At 44.5% G+C, this 26,311-nt stretch overlaps 1 protein-coding gene across 4 annotated transcripts; it reads left to right on the top strand.

Moving 5' to 3' along the window:
• The first annotated feature begins 86 nt into the window (after positions 1–86).
• Positions 87–24,490, top strand: taok2b (TAO kinase 2b). Of its 4 annotated transcripts, none has more exons than XM_030097397.1 (20): positions 87–630; positions 3,025–3,165; positions 4,255–4,326; positions 4,429–4,530; positions 6,318–6,363; positions 6,464–6,560; positions 6,848–6,961; positions 8,108–8,199; positions 8,375–8,468; positions 9,020–9,101; positions 9,371–9,538; positions 10,027–10,233; positions 10,670–10,875; positions 11,159–11,336; positions 11,437–11,565; positions 11,686–11,889; positions 12,135–12,374; positions 19,212–19,424; positions 21,151–21,333; positions 21,730–24,490. In XM_030097397.1, the coding sequence occupies exons 2-20, from the start codon at positions 3,034–3,036 to the stop codon at positions 22,672–22,674; spliced, it is 3,504 nt and encodes a 1,167-aa protein (XP_029953257.1). In that variant the 5' UTR covers positions 87–630; positions 3,025–3,033; the 3' UTR covers positions 22,675–24,490. The 4 variants fall into 4 exon arrangements, with proteins under 4 accessions (XP_029953257.1, XP_029953258.1, XP_029953256.1 ...); XM_030097398.1 differs by having other exon boundaries at positions 19,212–19,433; positions 21,151–21,300; XM_030097396.1 differs by having other exon boundaries at positions 19,212–19,433.
• The last annotated feature ends 1,821 nt before the right edge of the window (positions 24,491–26,311 follow it).

Here is a 26,311-nt window from a genome sequence, read left to right as displayed (position 1 = left end):
CATTAATGTTTAATCTTCTCGGCCACGCGGGGATACTGTTCCCGCTGACGCGCGCGCCTCTGAAGCGTCGAAGAAGAGCGGTTCCGTTTTCCTCTCGGCTCCCGCCCCGCTCCGCCATCATGAAGTCCTGAACAAAAACGGATGAGAATCGAGCAAAATGGGGATAACACGAACGGGACCGTGAAATCCACCGGCGCCGCCAACGTAATGACAGCGCGGAGCGGAGAAGGGAGCGGAGCCGCAGTTTTCCGAGCGCCGGTTCCCTGTTGAAAACGTCCCGGGCGGCTCCTCTCGTTACGTTATTTAGCTAGCATCGTGGCTAACAGCAGCCTGGCTCGCTGTCGGGAGACAGCTCCGCTGCTCGGTTAGCTGGCAGCCGTCTGTCAGCTAGCTGTCACTTTCACTGACGGACGCTTCACCCATGTCGAGTCGTGCAGACGCGCTAGCGGTCCAATTGACTGGGGGCATCAGGATGGAGGGGCGTTTGAGTAAAAGCATCGACAGGCACAATGTGGTGCGTTCGTGCTGAATAGGACATCAGTGCCGAGGAAAGGGGAGTGAGACCAATATTTTCCTGCCAGGCCAGTTAGCTAGCTCCAGAGCTAGCTACAGTGGATCCCAAAAGCCACGGTAAGACGTGTTATAAATCATTCAGCATGCTGAAACTGCCGCGTCTCCGCCTCGGTTTTGCAGCAAAGACACCGGCTAGCATCGCTGGCTTTCTAATTTTCACATCTCGCAGACATTGACATTGACAAGCAGGCTTGTTGTTGGCCTGAGCAGACAGCAAGCCTTGAGTTGTTGTCTGGCCACTGTTGAATACAATTCATGCATTTGTATAGCCTAATTGACCAGCCAAGTGCAAAAGCCATCTAGCTTCTTCAGCTCAGATGCACAGTAAACATGATCATTAAGGCAAGCCCACATCCAGGTTATTATTCATCTGTCCGATCATCCAAAGGCAATTTGCGATTCGTTTTCTAATGACATGTTTCCACTGTGATTCAACGTTGGAAGCTGTATGTGATTTAGATGTGATTGCCTATATAAGCGCATAATTGCAGCTGTGTTTGTGCCTTTCTCTGCACTGAAGATGGCTCTGGGTGACATCTTTAAATAGGCTCAAGATGTGTTGCTTGTGGCAGGATTCAAAGAATTTCTTGTGTTTAAAAGGAACCGAATGCTTCCTCTTTGGCAGTCCCAAAATGGTCATGAAATAAATCACGTGTTCTCATTTTCAGGAGTGTGGAAACACTGAGGCGTCAGACCATTTCAGTCAGAAGTTTTTGTCTACATGAAACCTGTGACGCCTCCTCAAATGAGCCATATTTTGCTATGTTACAGGCTGTTACCTTGACAGACAGGGCATCTGATAAATGATCTTCTCACAACTGTGAGTCACAAATATCTAGTCTGTGGTGCCCTCCCCAAAATAATATCAGATTAGGTCAAATAAAACTCTGTTCTAACAGCACACATCATGTCTGGTTGTCACTGTGCAGCAGAATGCTTTTTATTAATCATTTTCTTTCTAAGGAGAACAATAACCAACCACTAAAAATATTTAATATTTGAAACATTAATGAAGCATTTTAAGAGGCAGTGTTGCTTTTTGCCAAATGTTAGAAGTGAACAGACAGCATGTGTAACAAATGTCCTTGTCTGACAGTTACTAGCATGATATGACACCATTCGAGGACATAAAAGAAATTTGTTAGCCTAAGAAATGCTCTTCTGTATTAAAATGTGTATGTACTGTTTAATTTAGTTTCCAGGAAATCACAGCACTCCCATTCAGGTTGTATAACCATAAAATCTTAAGCCAGTGGTTGCACAGTCCCTACAGTGTTGCTGAGTTGTTTGACAGGCCCATTTTAAATTGTGTAATTTGGCTATTTTCAGAGATACGTCTTTCCGCAAATGACAAAACAAACGTGAATGAATGACTTTGTAGATCTCTCGGTCATGGTTAATTTGATATGAATTAAGTTATATACCTGTAATTAGACTTTAATATTCCCAAGTAGAATTACAGTCTGTTGAAAAACATTACACTTTAGACTGTCTCATAAACACAATGTCAACTTTATCATGAATATGCGAGTTTGACCAAACAAGATCTCATCCATTATTCCCAATTCAAACACAGTGCTGGTTATTAAACTTAATTTTACTGTACTTGGTTCACTGGTTTTGCTCACATGGGAGCAAGTACAGCCATTATGTAGTTGCAGGGACTGTGCCACTGAGTATGTAACATGGCGAAGGACCAGAGAATGACTAGTTAAAATTGCAAGATGAGTGTTTTATGCAGCTTCCACTTTCCATCATTTTAGAAATATTTGAATTTCTAAAGGAAGATTGTGTGTTCCAGACTGGTATTCATTTCTATTTCTTTGCAATTAGATCCTTCAAGGCTGAAGCTGTTTAAACTATATCTTGTGAATTATGATCATTAAACACTTTGAAAATTTCAGTGAAATGAAAAATACAGCGGGGTTCATGTTTGCCGGAACTCTTGAAGTCTTTATTTCGAGTACGGTGACAGATGGATGAGGATGATCGTGACGGTCAGGAATGAATGGATGGATGGGATGCTGCTTATTTGGAGCTGATGGGATATTTGGCATTCATTTCAACCAACTCGGATCTGCATTTAATACGTCACAAAATATTTTGAATGCATTATCTGCTTTTTACAACTAGTTCCAAGTGGCTTGACTCTGTTTAGAGGAAACGGTGTATTAAAATTCAGGCTGATGTGCTGGCCATCGGTGGGATTCACATAGCTGTAGTTCATGTTATCAATGGTGATATCAATAGTTGTTTGAGACAGATGGGGTTCAGGTGCAGATATTTCCCTCCAGAGAAAACAAGCGAATCACCTTGAGCCATCTGAGCCATCTTACTTCTATGTGGCGAACAAGAACATATTTAAAAGACAAGTCATATGCCCAACACAAACGTTGGTCATGTTGCCAGATCGCAGACGCTCACCCAGTGTGTCTCCCACGCGCTCACCAGGCGCTGGCCATGCCGTCGAGTGTGCGGGCCGGGAGCCTGAAGGACCCGGAGGTGGCTGAGCTGTTCTACAGGGAGGATCCCGAGAAGCTCTTCACGGACCTGAGGGAAATCGGCCATGGGAGCTTCGGAGCAGTCTACTTCGTAAGTTGCACACCTGAATTTTGATGCAGCATTGTTTAGTTAAGGCCCTTAAACTCAATTCCTTTGCATGATATGCAGCCTGTGGTCTCCACCCTGCAGTAGTTTACAGGTGATGTTTGGATCACCACTCACTGCAGTTTAATAGTTAAGATTTTACTGCAGCTGTTACATTGTAAAGAAATCAATGTCTAACTCTGAAAGACCTGTCAAAAGCTTTGTGAGGAGAGTCATGACTATTGGAAATGTCTAAATCTGCCAGTGAGGAGGCGATCCGTTCCCTCTCTTTCCATTTTTTAAAAAGAAAACCTGTCATTTCTGATTAAGATTTATTTTTTTCAGTCTTGTTTTTGTCCTGATTTGACATGACAAACGATTCGCTCTGTTATTCAGAACTGCATAAATGATATGGATAAAGTACGTACTTGAAAGCCATTCTCATATTTAACTCGACAATCGAGGCAGACCATGAAGTTAAAAAGCTTTGATTGGCAGCTTCCACAGTTGTGGAAATAAATATTGAATTCATTCTGAACATTGTACCGCATAATTGCAGAGTTCTGAATATAAAGCTGCAAATTCCTATATATATTTGCTAAATTTGCTGATACAAAGAAAAGATGGCTGGATGTTGACGGTATCGAGGGTGATGACGGTTCCCCCCTCCAGTAAAAGAGAAGGCAGTTATACCTGTCAGCTGTGGCTGAGATGTGGCTGGAGAGAGAGGAAAAAAAGCATGGTGGGCGTCAGGGACAAAGAACAACGTGGCAGCGGTGGATGAAAAATCATGTTTAATGAAGGGTGAAGAGGAGCTGGTCACGGGCAGGAGAGGCCAGAAAACAAGAGAGAAGGAGACACAGCACAAATCTTTGTTTCATGTAATCCTGTTCTCTTTGTTGTCGAAAATGTAAAAAAATCTCGTTGAGTCACAGTTGGATCATTGCCATCACCTGCTGATACTCAATCCAGAAAGAAATTAACTGGTTCAAGATTCAGGAAATATTTCCATTTAAGGAACAGCGAAGAATACTTTTTAAAGAGCTTCTCCAGCTTCAGGGATTCATCATCTGTTGTTCTTCTCCTCCGCATTAGGCCCATGACATCCGCACAAATGAGGTGGTGGCCATCAAGAAGATGTCCTATAGCGGCAAGCAGTCCAACGAGGTAACAACACTCCACTCCGTCATCAGCTGCTGCAGATCTTAGATGCGTTTGACTATTAAAAACCCGGCCCTTGAGTGTAATCACCTCTGTTTTTCATTCCAGAAATGGCAGGATATCATCAAGGAAGTGAAGTTTCTCCAGAAACTTCGCCACCCCAACACTGTCGAGTACCGTGGCTGCTACCTGAGAGAGCACACAGCCTGGGTGAGTGTGCACGTTGACTGTTTACATTTTGGGTCATTTTTAGCATCTACATTTATTTCAAGAATACTGTTATTATCTTTTATAACTATAGAGTGCAAGGTCTTTGAATGGCAGCAGACAGCACTGATGTGAGTTGAATATAAAAGATCATGTTAAGCACATTGGTCCTGCTGAAGCAATAAAAAAACTGGTGTGATTGAGTGTACATGTGGCAGTGGAGACACAAGTCTTGAGTGTATCGTCGCTAAGTTCCAATGTTAGCCTAATATAAGCTTCTAGTGTCCTGCTTCATGCATATACAGTATATGTAAAAAAAAAAAAACAAAAGGCACAGAAATTAATTTAAATCTTGGAAATAATTTCTCTATCTTAATATAAAATCATACAAAGTAAGTCTTAGCTTGAAGTTTGCCTGCAGAAAATATTTTGAATAATTTCTTTCTTATTAGTTTAGTTATAATGATATCCAATCACCAGTTGTTGCATTTCATCTTTTATAAAGTGATATTTAACTCTCATTCACAGTATAGTACAAACAGATGGATTAAACATCAATGATGGCTTGGGAGTATTGAGAGAATTGATGAGTCATGATCAGCTGCTTCTTCTTGGTTTTGTTTCTTTCGGTGTGCAGCAGTGGCCACTAAAAGTAGCTGAACACATACAGAACTTTAGGTTTGGTGTGCCTGAGATAGAACTGGCTGCTTGTTTGTGCGTTGGGTTGTCACAGGGGACTAAAGTTAGCCACGGCCCTCGGCTCAAGTCTTGCGCAGAGTTTCTTAGAATTACGTGAATTTGTCTGTGAATGTTGAGATTTCTCAAGCTTTGACTCCACTAAAGAAAAGTCCATCAGAGAGGTCTGCCTAACCCTGGTTGGGATGCAGTCGTGTCCATCTCAACGACCCTTCACTCTCAGAGTTTTGTGCACGTCCGTTACATAATGTCGCCATGTGAAGGTTCACGCACGGGGTTTTGAGAAAAATGGAGGCGGTCAAGCACAACTAGTCGACGTAGGAGGGAACGCTGCTCTCTCACACTTCGTCTCTCCCTGATCATAATCTGATTGAGGAGTCACAAAGAGACACACAACCAAATTGATTGAAGCTGGATGTGGGATTATGTGAGCATGTCACAAGTGGTGAACGATACAGTACAAAGCATTATGGGATTGATCCTTGGAATCAGATCAGGTATTTGTGGTGCCTATCAGCCTGTGCATCACTCTTATCACAGACATCACAGCATCAGTTTCTTACTTTGATCAGAATGTAATACCTTTTTTTTCTCATGTGCACGTTCTCATGTTGAAAGATGGTTTCATGCTTGTGGTATCTAACACTTCCCTCTTTAGTCTGTAAATCATTAAGCAAGTTGTAGTTCCATATATTCTCAGTTTAACTTCACTTCCTGAACCAAGAGAATCAGGAAGTGAGGATTCCATTTATTCTCTGTTCTCTTCGTAAGCCACGATCACCTTTCGTGATCTTCCGAAGGTTCCTGGCTTCTCGAAAGTCGGTGCAGAGAAAAACCATCAAAGATAATGCAACGTAAAAAGAATCAGAAACAGCCTGATGACTGATGAATATTTAACATGTATTGTCGAAGACAGTTTTTTTTTTTTAACATCTTTTGCAGACTCTTGGAAATGCTTCAGGAGAAGCTCTGTAGGAGTACATTTTAAAGCTCTATTATGAGAATGCTTTTCTGAGATGCCTTTAGCTTTCCCGCCTTAAACTCTGGTCAGGTCATGTGTGGAAAAGTCTTAAACTGTGCCGTCTCTCTCCCAGCTGGTGATGGAGTATTGCTTGGGTTCAGCTTCCGACCTCTTAGAAGGTAAGTGGGAACGACGACAACACGTACTAATAAGTTAATTGCGTGTTCTCCTCTTTGCATAAACGACTGAAATTGCGAAATCTCTCCTCTCCCCGCTCAGTACACAAGAAGCCTCTTCAGGAAGTGGAAATAGCTGCCATAACCCATGGTGCATTACAGGGACTGGTGTATCTTCACTCTCACAACATGATTCACAGGTGACCCCCCCCCAGTTCCATTTCTCACTATCTGTATCTATTCTATCTATCCTCCCCCACACTCCTGACAAGAGACAAAACAAATCCAGGGGAGAAAGCACAAACTGTGCTGCCTGAGATAAGCTTATGCAACGGTGTTTATGCTTTCACACTGTGCAGCAACACATTTTAGTGCATCTTGTTACTCCCCGAGCCTCCAGCTCCATGCATCTCCTTTCTCCTTGCTATTTGTTGTCTGTCATTTGATGGGTTTTTTTGTGTTTTTTTTTTTCTTTTCTTTTTCTCAGGGATGTGAAGGCAGGAAACATCTTGCTAACAGAGCCAGGTCAGGTCAAACTAGGAGATTTTGGCTCTGCCTCCATTGTTGCCCCAGCCAACTCCTTCGTGGGAACACCTTACTGGTAAAACAAGTCTTGTACTCCTCATCCATTCCGCCCCAAAAAAAAAAAAAATGCTTTGACATAGCTTTCACCTTTTCAGTGGCAGTATCTCAAGCACTTTTATGATCGATTCTATCAAACGCAGCCAGTTGTAGACCAGTCGAAGCCTTCCCTTCCCAGCCATGTCTGATTCTGTTTTTAGCCTGAAGTCCATTGTGCAGTTGTATTTTCAAAGTTCACTTTTTTTTTTTATGTTACCCTTACCACTAAGTGCAGCACATTGTTCACAGCGGCTGAAGTGTCAAAGACATCAAATAAACCAAACCACAGTGGACTGTTTTATTCACTCAAAGAGCCAGGTGCTCTGGTACCTCAGAGCGCCGCTATTATGGGTTTAGACGGTTTGTCAAGCTTTAGAAAAAATACTTTTCAGCCGAGGAAATAAATACTTTTTCGCTGTAAGGGAAGCAGTGGTTGCGGTGGAGTTCAGGACAAATTGTACAAAATTGATCTGCCATTATTCCTGGCTGCAAATGTTGTTGCACATAAACATTTAGATCCTGCTGTTGTCTGTAGTTACGTATGTTTGCCAAACTGAGAAAATGATCGAATGGGCTCAGAAGATGTAATACATAAGATTCTGAGGTAAAGTTTGATTGAAACTGAGCTTATATTCCTGCACTCATGTATAAAGTTAGTATTTTTTCAAATTTAATAGAATTTAAAATGTGTTATTCTGTAACTGGCTGATCTTCATAAATTGTTGGACAGAAGGGAGAAGTCATACGTCTCAAAGTCGGATTCAAATTCATTCAAATCATGCAAACAGAGATAAACTTGAAGAATGCCAGCCTGCAGGGTTACTCAGCTTATAACATGACATAATTCGAATTTCTCTGCATATTTTCATCTGTATTTTAGAAGCAGCAACTTCTCTTTTATCTTTTTTGTGCATCTCACAAGTGCGCCCGAATCCAGCGTTCAGCAGTTCCAAGTGACTGTTGTTACTGTTGTTACTGTACGCGAGGCTGTCTAACCCTCATAATGTTGTGCCCATGCAGCGGGGCTGTCGGAAATGACAGCAAGCCCCGAGGTGCTGTTCTCCGTTGGTCCAGGATCAAAGGAGTAGCGCTGGAAATGACGGAATTGTTGTTTCCTCCGTTGCAGGATGGCCCCTGAAGTGATTCTAGCCATGGACGAGGGTCAGTACGATGGAAAGGTGGATGTGTGGTCACTTGGCATTACCTGCATAGAGCTGGGTAAGAGGCGGCCGTAAAATGATGCACAAGTGTGGTTTTTTTTATGTTTACAAAGATGAAAGCACTCAACCATTTTCATTGCTTTCTCCTCTCCCTTTCTCTCTCTCGCTCTCTTTTTGATCTTGCTTTTTATCTGCCGCTCTCTTTCTTTGTCATGCTCCGCCGTGCTCTCCAGCGGAAAGGAAGCCTCCTCTGTTCAACATGAATGCTATGAGTGCCTTATACCACATCGCACAGAACGAGAGCCCTGTGTTGCAGTCTAATCACTGGTGAGAGAGATAATGACATTTTCCAAACCGTCTGAGTCCTTTTTGGCAAAGAGGATTGTTTTTTTTGGTTATTAATCAGATTTGTCTTATAAATACTTTCAAATGGAATATGTCATGAAGGATTGTCAGCATAGATTAAGGTTAACAGTTTTTTATAGCACACCTCAGGTAACCTTGATGCACTTTGTCTTAACACTTATTATTAAAATTTTATTAATTTTCTGAGGGCTGTACCCAAATGTGTCTTTCTTTCTTGACTTTTGACAAAGTTTTTTGCTAAGAATTATTAATTTGTAGAAACATTTAATTCAAAGCAAGTTGTAAAAATGAAGAAAAGTTTGGTCTACGTTTTCATTTCTTAACGATTTCTTTATTTCAAGTGTTTATTGGTTAGAAAATTGTCTCATAGCGTATATATATTAAGAAGATACTCACAAACACGTAATGTAGGGCACAAGTGTAAAGAGTGCTGATGCTGTTCAGCTCAACAGGCCTTGAAAGCTGCTTTCAGTCAACTCAGTGCCTGTATAATGACGCTTTTCTGTTTTTAGGTCGGATTATTTCCGCAATTTTGTGGACTCCTGTTTGCAGAAGATCGCCCAGGACAGACCTACCTCTGATGTGCTGCTCAAGGTACACAGAAGGTTTTCATTAACAGGCCACGAGAGATTAGTCTAATCTTTTCAGAAAGAGGAAATCTGAGAAAGAGGAGGCTTATAGCAACAACATTCCAATAATGTGGGATTCAAAATGTGTTTGAATTTTAGGTCACAATGATCTTTTTTCACTTTTTGTGTAGGTTTTTTCTTTTGCATGTATATGTATTGTATTCATGACTGCTTTTGTATTCACTTTGTCTTAGTTCGTTTTCACTCATTCCTTCGCCTCACTCGTCCCCGCAGCACCATTTCCTATGCAGAGAGCGTCCCATGACGGTTGTGATGGACCTGATCGCACGCACCAAGGATGCTGTCCGAGAGCTGGACAACCTACAGTACCGAAAGATGAAGAAGATCTTATTTCACGAGGCACACAACGGTCCCGCACCTGAAGGAGGTGATGAAGAAGAGGTAAGGAACGGGGAAGAGGACGAGGAGTAAAAAAGAGCTGCTGCATTTCAGTACTTTTATATTTCTGTGCAGCATTTGTGTTTGTTGAGGCAGACTGGCTGCATTTCTTCAGTTAGAAAGAGACAGGATCTGGTTTTAACATCAATCCTGCTTTTGTGTTGAACTCCATTGTATGTAACATGTGTGCGTGGCCATACAAAGGCCTTTGTTTCCTTTTAATTCGAGCTTGCATTTCCCTGGAAAGGAAATGAAAGAATTCAGAGTATGTGGCTCGGCTCTTTTTAGAGCGGCGGTTTGCGTTTGTTACTGCACGGCACATTCTTTCATCCCCACACGATCAGAGTGATAAATGATTTCACTGGCCGCACGCACAGCCAAAGACGTTACTGCCAAATTTAAAAACCTAATCACCATCCTTAAATGTCGTCTCTGCCCACAACTTTTTTTTTTTTTTAACTCCTTCTTCTTCTTCTTCTTCTCTCCACCAGGATGTGGAGCAGTATATGCTGCGCACCGGCACAGTTAACAGCATGGAGAGCTCCCACTCTCTGCCCTCCATGTCCATCAGCGCCAGCTCCCAGAGCAGCTCGGTCAACAGCCTGGCAGACGGCTCCGACGACAGCGGGGAGATGGCCATGATGCAGGAGGGAGAGCACACAGTCACCTCCAACAGCTCCGTCCTGCACAAGCCCCTGGTTAGTCCACGTGACCCTAGCCCTGTTTTAGTTTTATCATTCTTTAGTTTTTTTTAAGTCTGTATTCCTCAGTCGTAAATCAGTTGCTGAGCAGGTATTGATCCTCCGCAAAGGGAAGCTGTTGTCAGTCCAGTTTAAACACATGCGCACTTGCACCACCTTCAGGAGTAACCAGGTAAAAACAGGAGTTTCAAGCTGCAGCTGCACGGCTGACTTGTCAGTGTTGCCACCTACAGATTAAAGCTGAAAATCACCACACTGCCTGATCGCAGGCTCGCATACAAACAACACCAAGGAAGCAGCCAAAGCTTCAAGTGTTGGGAGACTATCGCTGCACAGATGGATTAACGCTGAATAACTTCATTGATTGCGGTGTTTTGTGTGACTGGTCATTTTCAAATTCCCATTTTCTTTTCCCCTCATTCTTTCTTTGTAGAGCCATGACAACATCTACGACGACCCCTATCAGCCTGAGGTCGACTCGCAGCGAGAAGCCTCGTCTGCCGGCGGCGGCGGAGGGGGCGGAGGAGGCCGGCGGCGGCGGGGCCGTGACCATTTTGCCACCATTCGCACAGCGTCGCTGGTCACCCGTCAGATCCAGGAACACGAGCAGGGCTCGGCCCTCAGAGAGCAGATGTCCGGGTAAGGTCACCGGGTTCATCTCAGCTTCCTGATTTTTTTTAAATGTGGGAGAAGAAGACGAAAGTCATACGGCGAGGGAGAGCCCAGAGTCCTTGTTTGACGGGCTGAAAATGGGCGGGCTGTTTTCGATCGTGCGTTACAGCACTGCAAACAGGTTAATTGACATAACACTTATAAGAGGCCATGAGCTGATATTAGCAGAGTGAGGCTGAGACAACGTGCCTCCATTCTGAACCTCAACTGAAACTTCTTCTGAAACTTCTTCCCTCGTGTTTCCTAACAGGTACAAGCGAATGCGGCGGCAGCACCAGAAGCAGCTGATGGGCCTGGAGAATAAGCTGAAAGCGGAGATGGACGAGCACCAGCTGAGACTGGACAAGGAGCTGGAGAACCAGAGAAACAGTTTCTCAATGGAAGGAGAGAAACTGTCCAAAAAGCACCAGGCTATCCTCGAGAAGGAGGTAAGATATGACGGAGTGTCTGAAAGGGACAAGAGAACCTGTCAAGGTCAAGGTTTCATGATTCAGAGGTTCCATTATTTTGTTATTTCTCTCCTCTCAGACTAAGGCAGTCTTGACCGAGGAGAAGAAGTTTCAGCAGCACATACTGGGCCAGCAGAAGAAGGAGCTCACAGGCCTGCTGGAGTCCCAAAAACGACAGTACCGTCAGCGCAAAGAGCAGCTCAAAGAGGTGCGTCTCAGTTTCACCACAGTGTGTCTTCAGTCAGCTGTTATTGAAACATAAGACACTAAGTTTTTCTACAGTTGGTTGAACAGTTGATGGTTATTAATTTTCCACGTGTGTCTGAAGGAACTGAATGAGAACCAGTCCACACCAAAGCGGGAGAAGCAGGAATGGCTGGTGCACCAGAAAGAGTGTCTCCAGCAGCTGCAGGCAGAGGAGGAGGCCGGGCTGCTGCGGAGGCAGAGGCAGTATTATGAGCTGCAGTGTCGCCAGTACAAGAGGAAGATGCTGCTGGCGCGACACAACCTGGAGCAGGATCTGCTGAGAGAGGTAACCTCTTCTAGTGAAGCACATTGGATTCTGCCACCCAGTGTTACGATATGCTGCCTGTTCACACTTTTGAGTCCCTGTTTTCCACAAGCTCGTGTGAATCAGTTTAAATGTAGATTGGTGAGTTTTTTTTTTGTTGTTGTTGTTTGACCCATTTCAGAATTTGGCTGCAAAATTGCATGGCAATGATGACAAGTGGTATTTTTATTTTTCTGCCAAGTCTTAAAATGTGTTTTCTTCTCTAGGATCTGAACAAAAAGCAAACTCTGAAGGACCTGGAGTGCGCCATGCTGCTGCGTCACCACGAGTCCACCCAGGAGCTGGAGTTCCGCCAGCTGAGTTTGGTGCAGCGCACGCGGGCCGAGCTGATCCGCACGCAGCACCAGACGGAGCTCACCAACCAGATGGAGTATAACAAGAGGCGCGAGCAAGAGCTGCGCCAGAAACACGCCATGGAGGTCCGCCAGCAGCCCAAGAGCCTGAAAGTGAGTGAGAGCACCCAGAGCGAGGGGTCTCCCGAGCAGAGCCAGGCAGCAGAGGGGCGCAGCGGCAGCTGGGGCAGTGAGGAGGGGGTGGAGGTGGAGGGGAAGGAGACGGAGTTGTATGAAGCCGGTGAGCTCGATGGAGCAGCGGAGGAGTTCAGTGATCACGAAGACTCCGGGGGAAGAGTAGACGAGGCGAAAGGAGGAAGCGCCGGTGTAGCTGATGGGAAGGGTGAGGTAGACGAGGAGGACAGAAAGCTGAAGGAAGAGGAAGAGTGGAAGATCAGTGCAGAGGGGGCGGATCTGAGGGAAGTTGAGGGACTGCAGTGGGCGTACGAAGACGACGACCAGAGTAATGCCGCACACGATCACAGTGATGAGGAGGAAGAGGGCAGAGGCGTGGCTGATGGTTGTCCGTCGGAGCTCATCTTGGTCCCGCCCTCCGAAAAGAGGCGCCTGCGCGAGCTGGACGAGCTGTCCGAGTTCTACTTCCCCGACGCCTTAGAGGAACTGGAACCCGCGCCCGTCCCTCCCGCTCCCAGTTCCTCCCCTGCTCAGACGTCTCTGCCGTCACTCTTCTCTCACGCCATCTGCCTCCTGCTCTCCCTCTCCGCCGCCGCCCAGCCCTCCAACCTCACCCTGCTGCTCCTCTCCATCTTCCTGCTCTCGCTCCGGCGCTCCCCGCCGCTGCCCTCCGTGGCCTCGGTGCTGCTCTCCGCCGAGCTGGCGTTCCTGGCGCTCTTCTTCTCGTACCTGTTCCTCCGGTCCTGCTGCTCTCTGTCGCTCTCCACCTACCTGTCCCTCAGCCTCTGGGCAAACGGCCTCTTCAGTTTAGGACTGTCTTTCAGTTTGGGGATTTATTACATCCCTGTAATTTTGATCTCGGCTTCCTTCCTCAGCTCTCCCTCGCTCTTCCTGTCCTTGTATTTGCTCGTGGTGCTGGTTGTCAGGCCGGCCCGCGACTTTCTGCAGCTGGCGCCCCGCAAGCTCAACCGCCTCTGCATGCGCATCCTTTTCCGGCTGCCGCGCCCGCTGTTCGCCATGTGCCAGTCCCTACTGGGCGGCGTGGCTCAGCGTAACCTGTACGAGATGTTCCCCAAAGCAGGCCGCAACTGGGGCGCGCGCCAGTCCAGGATCCCGGTTCTCCTGAAGAGCTTGCCCGTAGAGTGTCGGGCCCGCTGCAGAAACCCCACCCCCACGGCCAAGGCTCTGCTCTGGCTGAAGCATTTCAGTCGACGCCCGCTCGGAGTCCTGGCAGACCTGGCCAACTCGCTGGTGCTGAAACTCGCCCAGCAGGTCGTCATGAAGCTGCCGCACGGCGCCCGGGTTAAACTCCGAGCTCTGGGCCTCCTGAAGAAGGAGGCTCCCAGCAGGCTGCCCATCCTGCTGCCCCGGGAGGTCCGGGAGCAGAGGCAGAGGGAGAGGCGGAGGAGGGAGAGGGAGAGGCAGCGGAGGGAGGAGCGGGAGCGGATGTTTCGGGAGGAGGGCAGGTGGGAGTGTGGCCTGAGGAGGACTTCGTCTGGAAGGTTTGTGAGGGGTAAAGTTCGGCCTTGGAGATAAGTGTAGGACAAATCAAAGGAGAATGTGGGGAACAGGAAGTGGGGGATCCTCGTCATCCAGCTCTCTGTTCCATCGTCTGTGTGTCTTCACGCGTCTCGTTACGTAATTCCAGTGGTCACATTTCGTAGAGATGAGCTGTTCTCCATACACACATCTGTACGCATGTGTCTGTCTGTGTGTGTGTGTGTGTGTGTGTGTGCTGGCTCAAAGTTAATGTGCACGTGTGTGCCCACGAGCCACATACGTTCGATCGAGTGGGACCTGTTGCTGTACCAAATCCAGTGAAGTTTAAACATTTCATTATTGTGCTTTTTGTAAAAGTTTCTTAAAGTTCTTTGGATTTTATTATTTTGCTCTTAATTTGTAAGACAAATATTTTTATGGTTATTTTTAAGACCGTTTTTTTTGTGCAATGTTTTATTATTTTTATTTTTTTTTTTTTACTCTTACAGTGGTCTTTGATCGGCTGCACTGTTTTCTCAGTGCCGAGAACAAATATCATAGTGTTGCAAAGCTTTGTGACAATAATAATTTCACTCCCTGAAGTTGAATACTGTGAAAAACAAAAGCATATTCAATCATTTCACTATCGTTGCCCTGAACACTATCACTGTCCGTCATAAAAGTGCAATAAAACAAAACAAAAAAAACTCAACTAAATCATCTTGGACCACTGTAAAGGGTGGAGGTGGAATATGGACCTGAAATACCAAAGTCTGGGGCCGTTCAGCCAAAATCAGCGACCAGATCAATCAGAATATGACGTTTATGTGAACATGTGGGATCATTTCACCTGCAAGCTGGTGAAACCGTCGTCCTTCCCCGTTTTTAGCCAGTTGTGCTGTTTTATTGCGGCTTTCGCAGTAATCTCGTGACGATTTACCGTGTAAACATTTCCCCTCATGTAGGAAACGTGCCTCGTTCCAGCTGTTTGCACAAATATCAGCCGTCTGTCGCTAAGTGACATATCCTGAAGTCAATGCGGGAACGCGAGAAAGTTCTTCGTCGTAGTTTTTAGGTTTGATAAGAGAAAGAGAAAAGTATTTAATATCTCAGTGTGAATTAATTTATATGAAGCCATATAAACAATCTTTTGAGAGAAACAATCGTAAAGAGTTTAAAAGCCTGATAGAACTACTGAATGTGAAAGATGAGACAAACGGCTCGCCGTCAAATGAAGGGATATCCCGCGATATCGAATGCTCATTTAATTTTGCACTACCCAGAGGCGTTTAAAATAGATTCTCAATAGGGAAGAACAGTTTGCTTTTTCTCCTCCCAGTAAATAAAATTTGCATCTGATCTTTGTCTGAAACATCGAACCAAAAATGTAGCAAAGATACACGCGCATCTCAAAAAATTACAATACTGTAGAAAAGTTTTTTTTTCCTCTTGCTCGCAGAACTTTACTTGAACATAAATGTCATAGTTACAAATATTTGCTGTTTGAAGCAAACAAAATAAAAATGGAAACAAGGGAAGGAAGAAGACCAATTCGGCTTGAGGGAAGGTGCAGCTCAGATCCTCATCAGTAAGTCTGGACCTGAACTTTGACTCATTAAAATTCATGCTGGAGCAGCTTCTCACAGAAAGTTGCTCCCAAAAAGGCACATGGTCTGTTTGAAGGAGCCGGAGAGCTCAGGGAACCTTTGAGCCCCGTCTGCTTTTACCTGCACGGCAGGTCGGCGAGCTCCCAGGCTGTGATCTCCTTCCTCCTGCAGCTTCACAGTGGCATCAGCCTGCAGCCAGGATTGCTTTGCATGCTGGGAAATAGCAGAGTTTTGTCTGAGAGAGCTGGGCCTTCCAGGACACAGGTTTTATGTGGAATGCTGTCGTAACAGGACTTTTTTGAAACGTGTTTTTTCTCCTGTCTGAGTTCGGCGTCTCGCTGGTCGTGGGAACTTTAGTATGAAGTTACTGTTGGACCAGATGATCCTGGAGGTTTTTGGAGATGGTCTCTGGGTTGTTTTCAACCGTTCCAACATTTTTCTTAGCCTGTCATTTCTTCCACTTATTTATCAGTGTTAAAGTTTTCACATCAACTAAATGGCAGTGTTGTCTGGAGTTCAGAGAGAAATAACAAAATAACGTGTTTTCAGTGTTTCATTTTTTGAGATGCGCCTGTTTTGTAGTTGAGCAGCTTAAATCAGACATTTCCTCCAAAATATACTGAAATAATTTATCATCTATATAAATACAAGTGTGTATTTTTTTTTTGAGCCAAACGTTTTCGAGCCAAACACTCTGGATACTAAAAATAAATAAATAAAAAGAAGGAACATTCAGGTGAAAAACTGTAAATGAAAAGAGATTGCAGAGAGCAGGAAAAACGCTGCCGGTGCGTCAGAGAGAGACGACATCCGAGCTGTTTGTAAGGAAGAAAAACCATGAGTGTGGAAACTCGCTCTTAACTGTAAAACGATCCAGGGGGAAATAAGAAAGTAGGACACTGTTTTCTCAGTGACCTGCATTTAGAAAGTCTCACTTAAAAAAAAAAAGAAGGGTTTCTCCACATACATTGTTTTGTTTCGTCTTTTTTTGAATGTAACTTATTTGCCATTGATTATCTCATTTATTTCCTGTTCCTGTGTATGTTTACATGTTTGCATTCTGTTTGTTTCCACAGAGTTATATCACTTTGAGTTTTTTTTTTTTTTTTTTATTAAATATTTAATTTATGCAGTATTTATACGAGCAGTACTGCATTCTGTTCAGGAGGCATTCTGTCGTCCTTTTATTTTATTTTTAGCTGCATGAGTGTTGGCATACTGTACGGCTGTGTGCTCCCAAACAGACATTTTGTTTTACTTAGAGATTTTTCTTTACACAAAAATAAATTCTTTTGTGTTGAAATCATTGTCTTGTTTGTGTTTATGATTTGTTTTTGTTCCCATTATTATCATTTGTTTCTTTTACCCCCTGATTTTTTCGTTTGTTTTCACTGAGCAGATCATTTCTTGTAGTTTCAGTGTGACTCCTCCTGTCATCACACACGCATCAGTTGTCATCCGTCCAGCCCTTCCCTTCATCCACCATCCTTCATATCACCCAGGATCAGTGTTGGCACCATGCTGTTCAGATTAAAACTCCTTTTTCCAAGAATCAGTTTATAACCTCTAAATCTTTAGTGTGAAATCATTTCCCACAACAATGATCTCAAAACTTTACATATTAAAGGACGTCCAGATTATCTAATTAACCTAATCATCAGTCTAAATTCAAAGTGCACTGTGTTCTGCTTCATGCTTTTATTTTGCATGGCGGCTCTAAAGATAGATCAGGCCGAGGCCTCATGCAGCCAAATTCCTGAAATTCACTGGTTACACAAACGATGGGGAGGAGAAAAGTCATATTTACCACATCTGTGCCGGAGTTTCTGTCAATGAGAGAACTATCTAATCTAGATACAGCATGTTGATCCAATAAACTGAACTTATACACTATATAAAAGTTTGGTTGCAGCACTGAAATTCAACTTTTTAATGACGATCTGTCTACATGTAAGTGGGGTAAATATATATTTTTTTCTCTTTCTTGAAAAGCTGCTTCTGCTGTAGTAAGTAGTTCTGCACATGAATGAGTAGAAAACTTCACCGAAATGAAGATGCAAAACAACGTGCATCATGTAAACGGGGAATAAGTCAGTATTGATCATTTAGTTGCCAGAAATCTCACAAACAGCCCTGCTTTTGACCCCATGTGATCATTTATGATGTAGATTTTATCTCTATATCACACAGTGGTGTGCAATGTTTGGGGCTTCCCAGGGACAACATAATGCTTTTTGCTTTCAATTCTTAAGGAGAATTCATTATTAAAAGAAATGAGTGGAGGATAGCACTAGTTAATATTTTAATGACACTATATTGGAGCATAAAGCATTAAAAGTAACAAAAATTAAAGTAGCTTCAGCCATAAGCTCCAGATGTAGCCGTCGAAACCGTTACAGATTAAGGATAGACCAATTATCCGCCTGGCCGATAATATCGGCCGATATTGGGCATTTTTCTAATAATCGGCATCAGCCTTTTTTTCCACCAATAGCCGATAAAATAAATGTATTTAAAAAGGTGCTCTTTGTATCATATATACAGCTGTCTCTCTCTCTCTCTCTCTCTCTCTGCGTGAAGTCACTATTCTCGGCTGTGTAACAATGTCTCACCCACAGCTAAATTTTGACGCCAAAATGTTCATTTTTACTGGAAATGAGTATCGGTTCGACATATCGGTTATCGGTTTCCATAAGTACCAATAATCGGCATCGGCCCTAAAAACGCCATATCAGTCGATCCTTATTACAGATTATATACGAACCGGATGCTTCAAATTAAAAGTATCTATATTTGCTTTTTATATGTCAGAAACATAAGAAAGTCTGTCTGTCCAAAGCAGAAGTTACTGCAATGTGGGGGGTGACGCACGATATGGTTAAAAACGTTACTGACATTTTCAGATGAGAAGATCAAATACAGTGATGACAGAAATGTGACATTAACAAACAGAAGATCCACTTTCAATTCCATCCTGGAAGAACAAGAAGGCCGGATGAATTTGTCTCTGCAGAAGACTGAGGCAGTGTTTTTTGAGAAATGTGTGTTTGATTAATCAGTGAAGTAGCACTTATTAGGGAGAGTACATTTTGTTCCCTGCAATGACAGAGAAGAAGGACAGTGGCTTCATGACTGGGCGCGGTCTTTAGGACTATGCCTGCAGAGCTGGTTTTATATTGATGAGGAAGCGACACACCCAAACAAAACACAGTAGCTCCTCTCTGTTCTTCATGGCCTAAAAGGTTAGGAAAACTATCTTTAACCCTGGGATGTCAAACGGATGGCAGGCGGGCCAAAACAGGTCTGCCAAACACTTGAATTTGGCCCATGTGTTAAAGTCACAGAATATTCTGTGTGATCTTTTTCATATTTCAGGAGTTAGGTTCAACTGAGTTGCACGTGAGCCCTGAACTCAATGAAGACATGAGCTCACTCGTTGAATTTACATCACTGAGGGCATTTAGTGTCAAACTGGTTCTAAATCAAACATGATTTGCTGTATTTTTGGATTTTTAAAAGTACAAATGCTAAATATTACTTCTTCAAAGCGTTGACCAGGTATGTATTCCTCAAGTCAACATAGCAGCTTGTAAATTATGATATGCCCACTGTAAGAAAAAAAAAAAAGTAACTTTTCCCCCTTGCCGTTGTGTGTTTACTCCTCCGTCACTGAGAGAATCACCGGAGCTCTTGAGCCCAGCTGCGTCCGTCTCTCTTCTCTCTCCTCCAGTCCAAAGAGCTTCAGATCAAGCGCCAGTTCCAGGACACCTGCAAGATCCAGACCCGCCAGTACAAGGCGCTGCGCAACCACCTGCTGGAGAACACGCCCAAGTCGGACCACAAGGCCGTGCTGAAGCGGCTGAAGGATGAGCAGACCCGTAAGCTGGCCATCCTGGCCGAGCAGTATGACCACTCCATCAATGACATGCTGTCCACACAGGCTGTGAGTAAGGCAAGGAAACGTCGTTCACTTCACACTCGCACCACACCACCACTGCCGTGCCCGGCCCCGGGGGTCAACCCGCCCACTCCAACCCACCCCCCACCACCCCTTCGCCTGTCTGCCCACCCGCCCGCCTGTCTGCTCGCCCGCCAGCCGGCCTCCTCCCGGTCCTTCAGCTCCTCGTCCGAAAACATCCTCTGCTTTTTTTTATAATGTCATACTCCGAAAAGAGGGAAAATGTTTGAATTCATAACATGACATTCTCCCCTTTGACAGAGAGGAGAAGGGTGAGTGGTTTTCAGAAAGGGACGAGTGATTCGTTTCTTGTCCCAGATAAAATATCTAGATTTTTTTTTTTTTCTTTTTTCAAAATATTTAGATGCCGAGCTCAAAAAGCCCAAAGCCAGATTATCTGAGTCTACGTCATTTGATTGAATAGAGTTGAAGTAAAGTCAGGTCCTTTAACCTCTGCTTCCTGCCTTCCTGAACTATTTTAACTTCATCTTCATGAAAAAATAACGGACAGAATGTTCATTCCCACACAAAAAAGCAGGACTGATCTTTATGATTCTCACTTTTCTGACACCTCCCAAATTTACTGTTCATGTGAAGCAGCATCAGTGACTCATCGGATTGTCGGCGTGGAGGAATAAAGAAGCGGTGGGTGTAGCCCTCCAGAGTTCCCCTCAGTCACCGTCTGGCTCAGACTCCGCTAAATGAATGAAATCTACCAGGAAAATGATGCCGTGTGACAAAATGTCTTTTCAATGACATAACCCCCCCGTGCCGCTATAATTACCTCACATGGCATCCTGCCACGTAAGCCCAGTAAGCCAAATCCCCGCTGCCCTTGTTTGTGTACGGTGGTTAAAGTCTGTTTGGGAAGGCTTCCCACACCGCGATTAATCTCAATCCTCAGGTCAGGAAAAAATATATATTTAAATGAAGAAACCAGACTCAATCTGTTTTTCCTGGAACCAGGATAGAGACCAGACGTCGCCCTCACAGGTCGAGTAGTTCAGCCAGTGAGATTATATCAATTCATTTAGATAATGTTTACACTTTCCACCTCATTTTTTTTTTTCCTCACTGTTTTAACAGTGATATAGGAAGCTGTATTCCCCCAATCTCCAAGCCCTGATCAAAACAAAGGATCACCGTTGGCCTTGGTAAAGCTAACCTGTGCAGACCAAGCTATATATATATATGTAAATCAATACACACACACATATATATATATAGCTTGTATAGCTTTGTATGTATATATATGTGCCATATATACATGTCCATAACATACACAGCAGTAGAGATGATGCTGTATTTGAGTGAGTTGATTTAAAGGAATTGTTTTTTTTTTCCCTCATAAACTACAGATACCCTGTAGTGTATGATCTTTTCCTTCATTTATAAATAAAGATGGAGAGCTCTGCTTCAAAAATAGCAGCCGCCAACCACATGCTGACACTTAATGCCACAGAGACAAAATATAAAAGGAATAAAAGCAGAGACTCCATCTGAGATCGGCTCTGTTTGAAAGGGTTCAACACAACATCCAGGCTCACACTCCTCACCTTCTCCTCTGCATCTCCCCTCTCTTTTCTCTGTGTGTCAGACTCTCTGCTCCTCTCCTCTTCTAACCTCTCCAAAAACACAAATTATGGCCCCAGCAGTTGCAGCAAATCGCTTTTTTTCATTGTACTACCCCCCGTCGTGTTCTTCCCCTTAGCTCCGACTGGATGAGACCCAGGAGGCCGAGTACAAGGTGCTGCGCATGCAGCTGCAGCAGGAGCTGGAGCTGCTGAACGCCTACCAGAGCAAGATCAAGATCCACACCGACACGCAGCACGAGAGGGAGGTCAAGGACCTGGAGCAGAGGGTGTCCATCCGCCGGGCGCTGCTGGAGCAGAGGGTGAGGGCCGTGGGGACCGACATAAGAAGAAACATGTTCCAAATTATCGTTCTAAATCATCCAGTTGTTCCAAATAAGGTTAAAAAAAAGGCAACAGAGCTGAAATTGCAAGAAAAGAAAAGCAGCTTCGTTTGTTGTTTTGTTTTTCTAAGAGTAAGTTAGCTTTTTGGATTTAAAGAGTGCTCAAAACTGCTCAAACCAGCTACAAAAGCTAAATCAGCTAAGAATGTTGTATTATATGTAAAAATCTAAATTGCAGTTAAGCGTCTTTAATGATACTGGGACAGTTTTTCCATGTGGAAAAGCAGTTCAGAAGCCGTTACCCTCATGTTAAAGGTTAAACGGGAGCATGTGCACCGAGGTCTGGAATGATTCGTGATGCTTTCCTTCCTGCAGATCGAGGAGGAGATGCTGTCCCTGCAGAACGAGCGCTCGGAGCGCATCCGCACCCTCCTGGAGCGGCAGGCCAGCGAGATCGAGGCCTTCGACTCGGAGAGCATGCGCCTGGGCTTCAGCAACATGGCGCTGACGGGCATCCCCAGCGAGGCCTACCCCAAGCAGGGCTACTCCAACGCCCCGCCCCCCGGCTCCCGCTCGGCCGGCCACTGGAGCCACGGCATCCACCCGCAGGGCATCCCGTCGCAGCAGCTGTCTCGCCGCAGCCACAACAGCAGCAGCAGCAGCAGCAGCGGCATCGGCAGCGGCTCCGGCGACCGCAGGAGCGAGTCGTCGTCCTCCTCCTCCTCCCACGGCCTGGGCATGGCGCTGGGGCTGGGGCGGGACGGGAGGGAGGTGCACCACTCGTCCCACTCCTCCGCCTCCTCGTCCTCGTCCTCCTCCTCGTCTTCCTCCCACCACCAGCGCCACCACCTGCCGCAGCACTACCACCACCAGAGCACGCCGCAGCTGTACCGCGAGCGGGAGCGGGATCGAGACCGGGAGCGGGAGAAGGAGAGGGAGCGGGAGTGGGCCGGCGTGCGAGGCTCCGGCGGCGACCTGGCCCACCCACACCCCCTGCCCTTCTCCCATCACCTGCCCTCGCGCTCCTCCTCTCAGTCCCTGGCCATGCTACCTCCCCCTCCGCCCGCCCCCCCCTCCATCTCCGGGCCGTCCTCCTCGTCCTCGTCCTCGTCCTCCTCGCAGGGGGGGATCTACGGCGGCGGCGGGCTGGGCGTGCGCGGGGCCCCCAGCCTGATGGCCCTGAGGAACAGCCCCCAGCCTCTGAGGAGGACGGCGTCCGGCGGGGGGCCCGGGGGCGCCGGGGGCAGCGACGGCGTCCTGAGCCGGAGCACCTCGGTCACTTCGCACATCTCCAACGGCTCCCACCTGTCCTACTCTTAGAGGAGGCTCCGGCAGGGCGGGGGCAGGAGGCTGAGGACGGTAGCTACTGTATCCCAGGCTGCATCTCAGCACTCTCAGCTTGACCACTTCTTTTTTTTTTCTCTTTTCCTGGACTGATCCCAACTCTTAACGTCGGTCAAACGTCGGGGATTTAGGGGCATCACCCTTTCTCCCTTTAATGCACAGAAAGTCAGAGATCAGCCCGAAGCGAAGAGAGGCCAAGCCGACAGTCCTGAGCCGCAGCCTGCCTCTTTAGACTCAGGGTGGGTCGAGAGCTCCTCTCCCATTCTCACAGGTACAGACAGAGGAAGGGAGGAATGTAAACACACCAGACGCCACTGGATGGAGGCGATTCTAGATTTAAAAAAAAGAGGAGGTTTCCATTTAATGTTTTTATCTTTGTTACCGCCTGTATAAAAAGTAAGCTCGGACGCGTGAGAGGAAGGACATCCGGGCCTTCTTTTCTTTTTCTTTCCTCCCGGCGCTGCGGAGAGCGGGGACGGCAGCCACGTCCTCTTCTATGATGTTCTTTGCTGGAATGGAGAAAGCGAGGGGACAGGGGAGGGAAAAAAAGGAAGAGGATGCTTTGTTGCATCGTGTATGTACTTGTACGTAGTCTTTAGTGTCGAGATATTATCTAGCAAGCACTAATAAATTGGGACTTCAGAAAGAGGACAAGGAGAGTTACAGAATACAGAACAGAAGCAGGATGGGTGACTTCAGGCTCCAGTATGCTGGTGCTTGAAAAACACTTTTTATTGGTTTACAACAGTTGATGTTTTGTTGATTTTTTTTGTATTAACTGTATAAAAAAAAAAAACTGAAAAAACAGGTCACTTGGAACGTCACCAATGCCTTTAAGGGGTTCTTAAAGGGATGTCGTGCCATCAAATTTTTTTTTTATTTGATGACCGCAGGATGATTCAAAGCCGAATACAAATACACAGAATGTTTGTAAAGTCAAGAGACTCTTCTAAAAATGCAGCCGGGATGAGGAGAAAATCTTTTGTGTGGACATGTGGAGAAGAAAAAAAAAAAAAAAGAGAGAAAGCTTTCTGGCATTCATGACATATTGAGTATCTAAACAAAATAGGTGTCTACAGGAGTCACTCCGATGCATGAGATCGATGTACAAAAAACAAAACAAAAAAACAAGAAAAAGAAAAAAAAAACTGTAAACATGACCAAACACATTTGAAATGTACTGTATCTGTCCGAGTTTCACTGACATTTAAGATCACTTGTCCCACATTTTTGATCTTTACTGTACATATTTATGGGAATATTACAAACTGGAAAGAAAAAAAAACAACAAAAAAACAAATCATTTGGTTTTATAGAGTAACAAAGATGATGATAGTAATTTTGATATATTCAAATGAGTATTGAATTCAAGATTTAGGGTGACAACTCCAACTGCATTTTCTATAGGTGTCAATATTACCATAACTAATCCTGATGTAATAGTTGTTGTAAACATGTTCACATTTTTCTTGCGAGACGCAAAGGGCCCACTTTTGACTGTAAAACGAAAAGAGAGGAAAAAAAAAAAAAACCAAGAAAAAATAGCTGATTAAAAACTGTTGTCAGGTGTGGTGTGTGTTTAAGATGTTAATGATTATTAATAAGGGATTATTAATAATTGTTAATGATTTCCGTGTGTGTGTTGAGCGGTAAAGTCTAGTTATATTGCCACTTTTTTTAGACAGCGAAACAAAGTGAACTTTGAAAGACACTCCGACAGCAACACCCCCTTAACCCCCAACACCCCCCCCCCAAACTGTTCACACGAACTCTGACCTCCTCCTCTGGACTCTCACTTTAAAAAAAAAAAACAACAACAAACAAACCAGAGAGACATTGAGAAAAAAAAAAAAATATTGGCCACAGGAATGTAAACGCTGGTTTTTTCCTTCTGACTTGTTTTGTTTTCAGTTCAGGATTCTTCTCTATGTTGATAATCCGGGCCGCTGAAAGGCGCAGCGTGCAATCAGGAGGACGAGGAGGGCGAGGAAGGGAGCGAGTGGACGGGCGTCGACCGAGCTGCTGTGGACGTGCACCCTCTCGTGCCGGCGCGGCAGCAGTGACAGCAGCAGCCCGTCCGCTCGCTGCACACAACCAATCAGTGTTTATTGAGCATGAAGCTTTCTGAGGCCCTCAAAGGTCGCGACCCCCCTTTCTCCAGGGCCTCCGTTTACTTGAAGGGGATCAGAGACAACTGGACTTTTTTTAGTTGCTGTTTTTTTTAGTCATTATTGTTATTATTATTATTATTGTTGTTATTATTCTTATTATTATTAATTTAATTTAAAAAAATGAACAAAAAAAAGATAATCACCATGATGTTTGTATGACTCAGAAACACCAGCTCAAGACAATTCCCTGTATAACCTACTACTTTATGCTTGGTTGGAATCTCAGTGCATGCATAAACTCCTTATATAAACTAAGACTGGCGGGTTCGGGAAGGCCGTTTTCTGTGTGCGGGGGGATCGGTTTGTGCTTTCAGAGGCGTGGCGAGAGCAGGGAGAGCCTGCGTCGCGCCCGGTGACGGATGAAGGACGGAGAGGCGGCGCACACACGTCTGTGCTATACGCTGAGATTTTTAGGGGGCGGAAATTCTTATTAAATACTCAAATCAAGCAAATCCAAGCTTGAGGAGGGGTAGGAAGAAGGGTCTGAACACATGTATTGGAAAAGAAACGGGGTGCTTTAAAAAGTAATTTAAAAAAAAAGATAATAAATTGATATTAACACATTAAAATTGTCTTGATTTGATGTGAATTTATTCATGTTTTCCTTATTCAGAAGACCCACTGTGTTAGCTTTTACAATCATATAAAGTCATTTATCCAAGACAGAGCCTCGATGCATTTTATTTTATGTCTGAGTCAAACATTTTTGGTCTTATTTGAGTCATCCTCCCTGAAAACAAACGTTTAAGATCTTATAGTCCCTTATATCAATTACATAAAATACCACCAAGAACAAAAGACCACACAAATACAGGTGCATTAATTCATTGATATTTAAATTACTTTCTGGTGACACGTTTAATTTTGGATGAAAAGAATATAGAAAACTTATTTTGATTTTCTAAAATGGGAAATTTTCACTGTTATTTCACTTTTAATTAAGTCTTTTCCATCCTTGGTCAAAATAAATCTTGTCTAATCTCTTTGAAATTTGAATAATTTCAATTTTTCTACAGCCTATAAACACATTAGACTAAAAACAGCCCATATTAACTAACAACATCTTTTTAACTTCCTAGGGGTGTCTTACAAGCTTATTACATTGTTTTATATCATACATTTACAAGCATTTTTCAGAGCATGTAATGCTACATCTGTATTATTTACACTATATAATGAATATATGCACAATTTAAATTAGCCAAACATTTGACCCTGCATTTTTGAAGTCATTAGAAAAAAAAAAGGTTTAATGTTGGGGTTTTTTATGTCTTTATGTCTATTTTCAAGTACATTTTCAAGTCTGAATGTGAGAGACAGCGAATCAAAAGGTCAAAATGTGAGAATTTATTTCACAAGAAGTGCAATACAGATGGTCAAATTCCAAACCTCCTACAGACATTTATTTTCTCTTCACTGCACTGCATTGTTAACCCATCAGT

The sequence above is a fragment of the Salarias fasciatus genome, chromosome 8 (genome assembly GCF_902148845.1).
Source record: "Salarias fasciatus chromosome 8, fSalaFa1.1, whole genome shotgun sequence".
NCBI lineage: Eukaryota > Metazoa > Chordata > Actinopteri > Blenniiformes > Blenniidae > Salarias > Salarias fasciatus.
Note: the sequence above shows the minus strand (reverse complement) of the source record. Positions and strands in the feature narration are given on the sequence as shown.

Excerpts from the sequence above, each read along its gene's own strand:
- taok2b (XM_030097395.1), top strand. The coding sequence starts at position 3,034 with ATGCCGTCGAGTGTGCGGGCCGGGAGCCTGAAGGACCCGGAGGTGGCT. Across the intron at positions 4,327-4,428 it reads GCGGCAAGCAGTCCAACGAG|AAATGGCAGGATATCATCAA; the intron begins GTAACAACACTC and ends TTTTCATTCCAG. Across the intron at positions 9,102-9,370 it reads CCTCTGATGTGCTGCTCAAG|CACCATTTCCTATGCAGAGA; the intron begins GTACACAGAAGG and ends TCGTCCCCGCAG.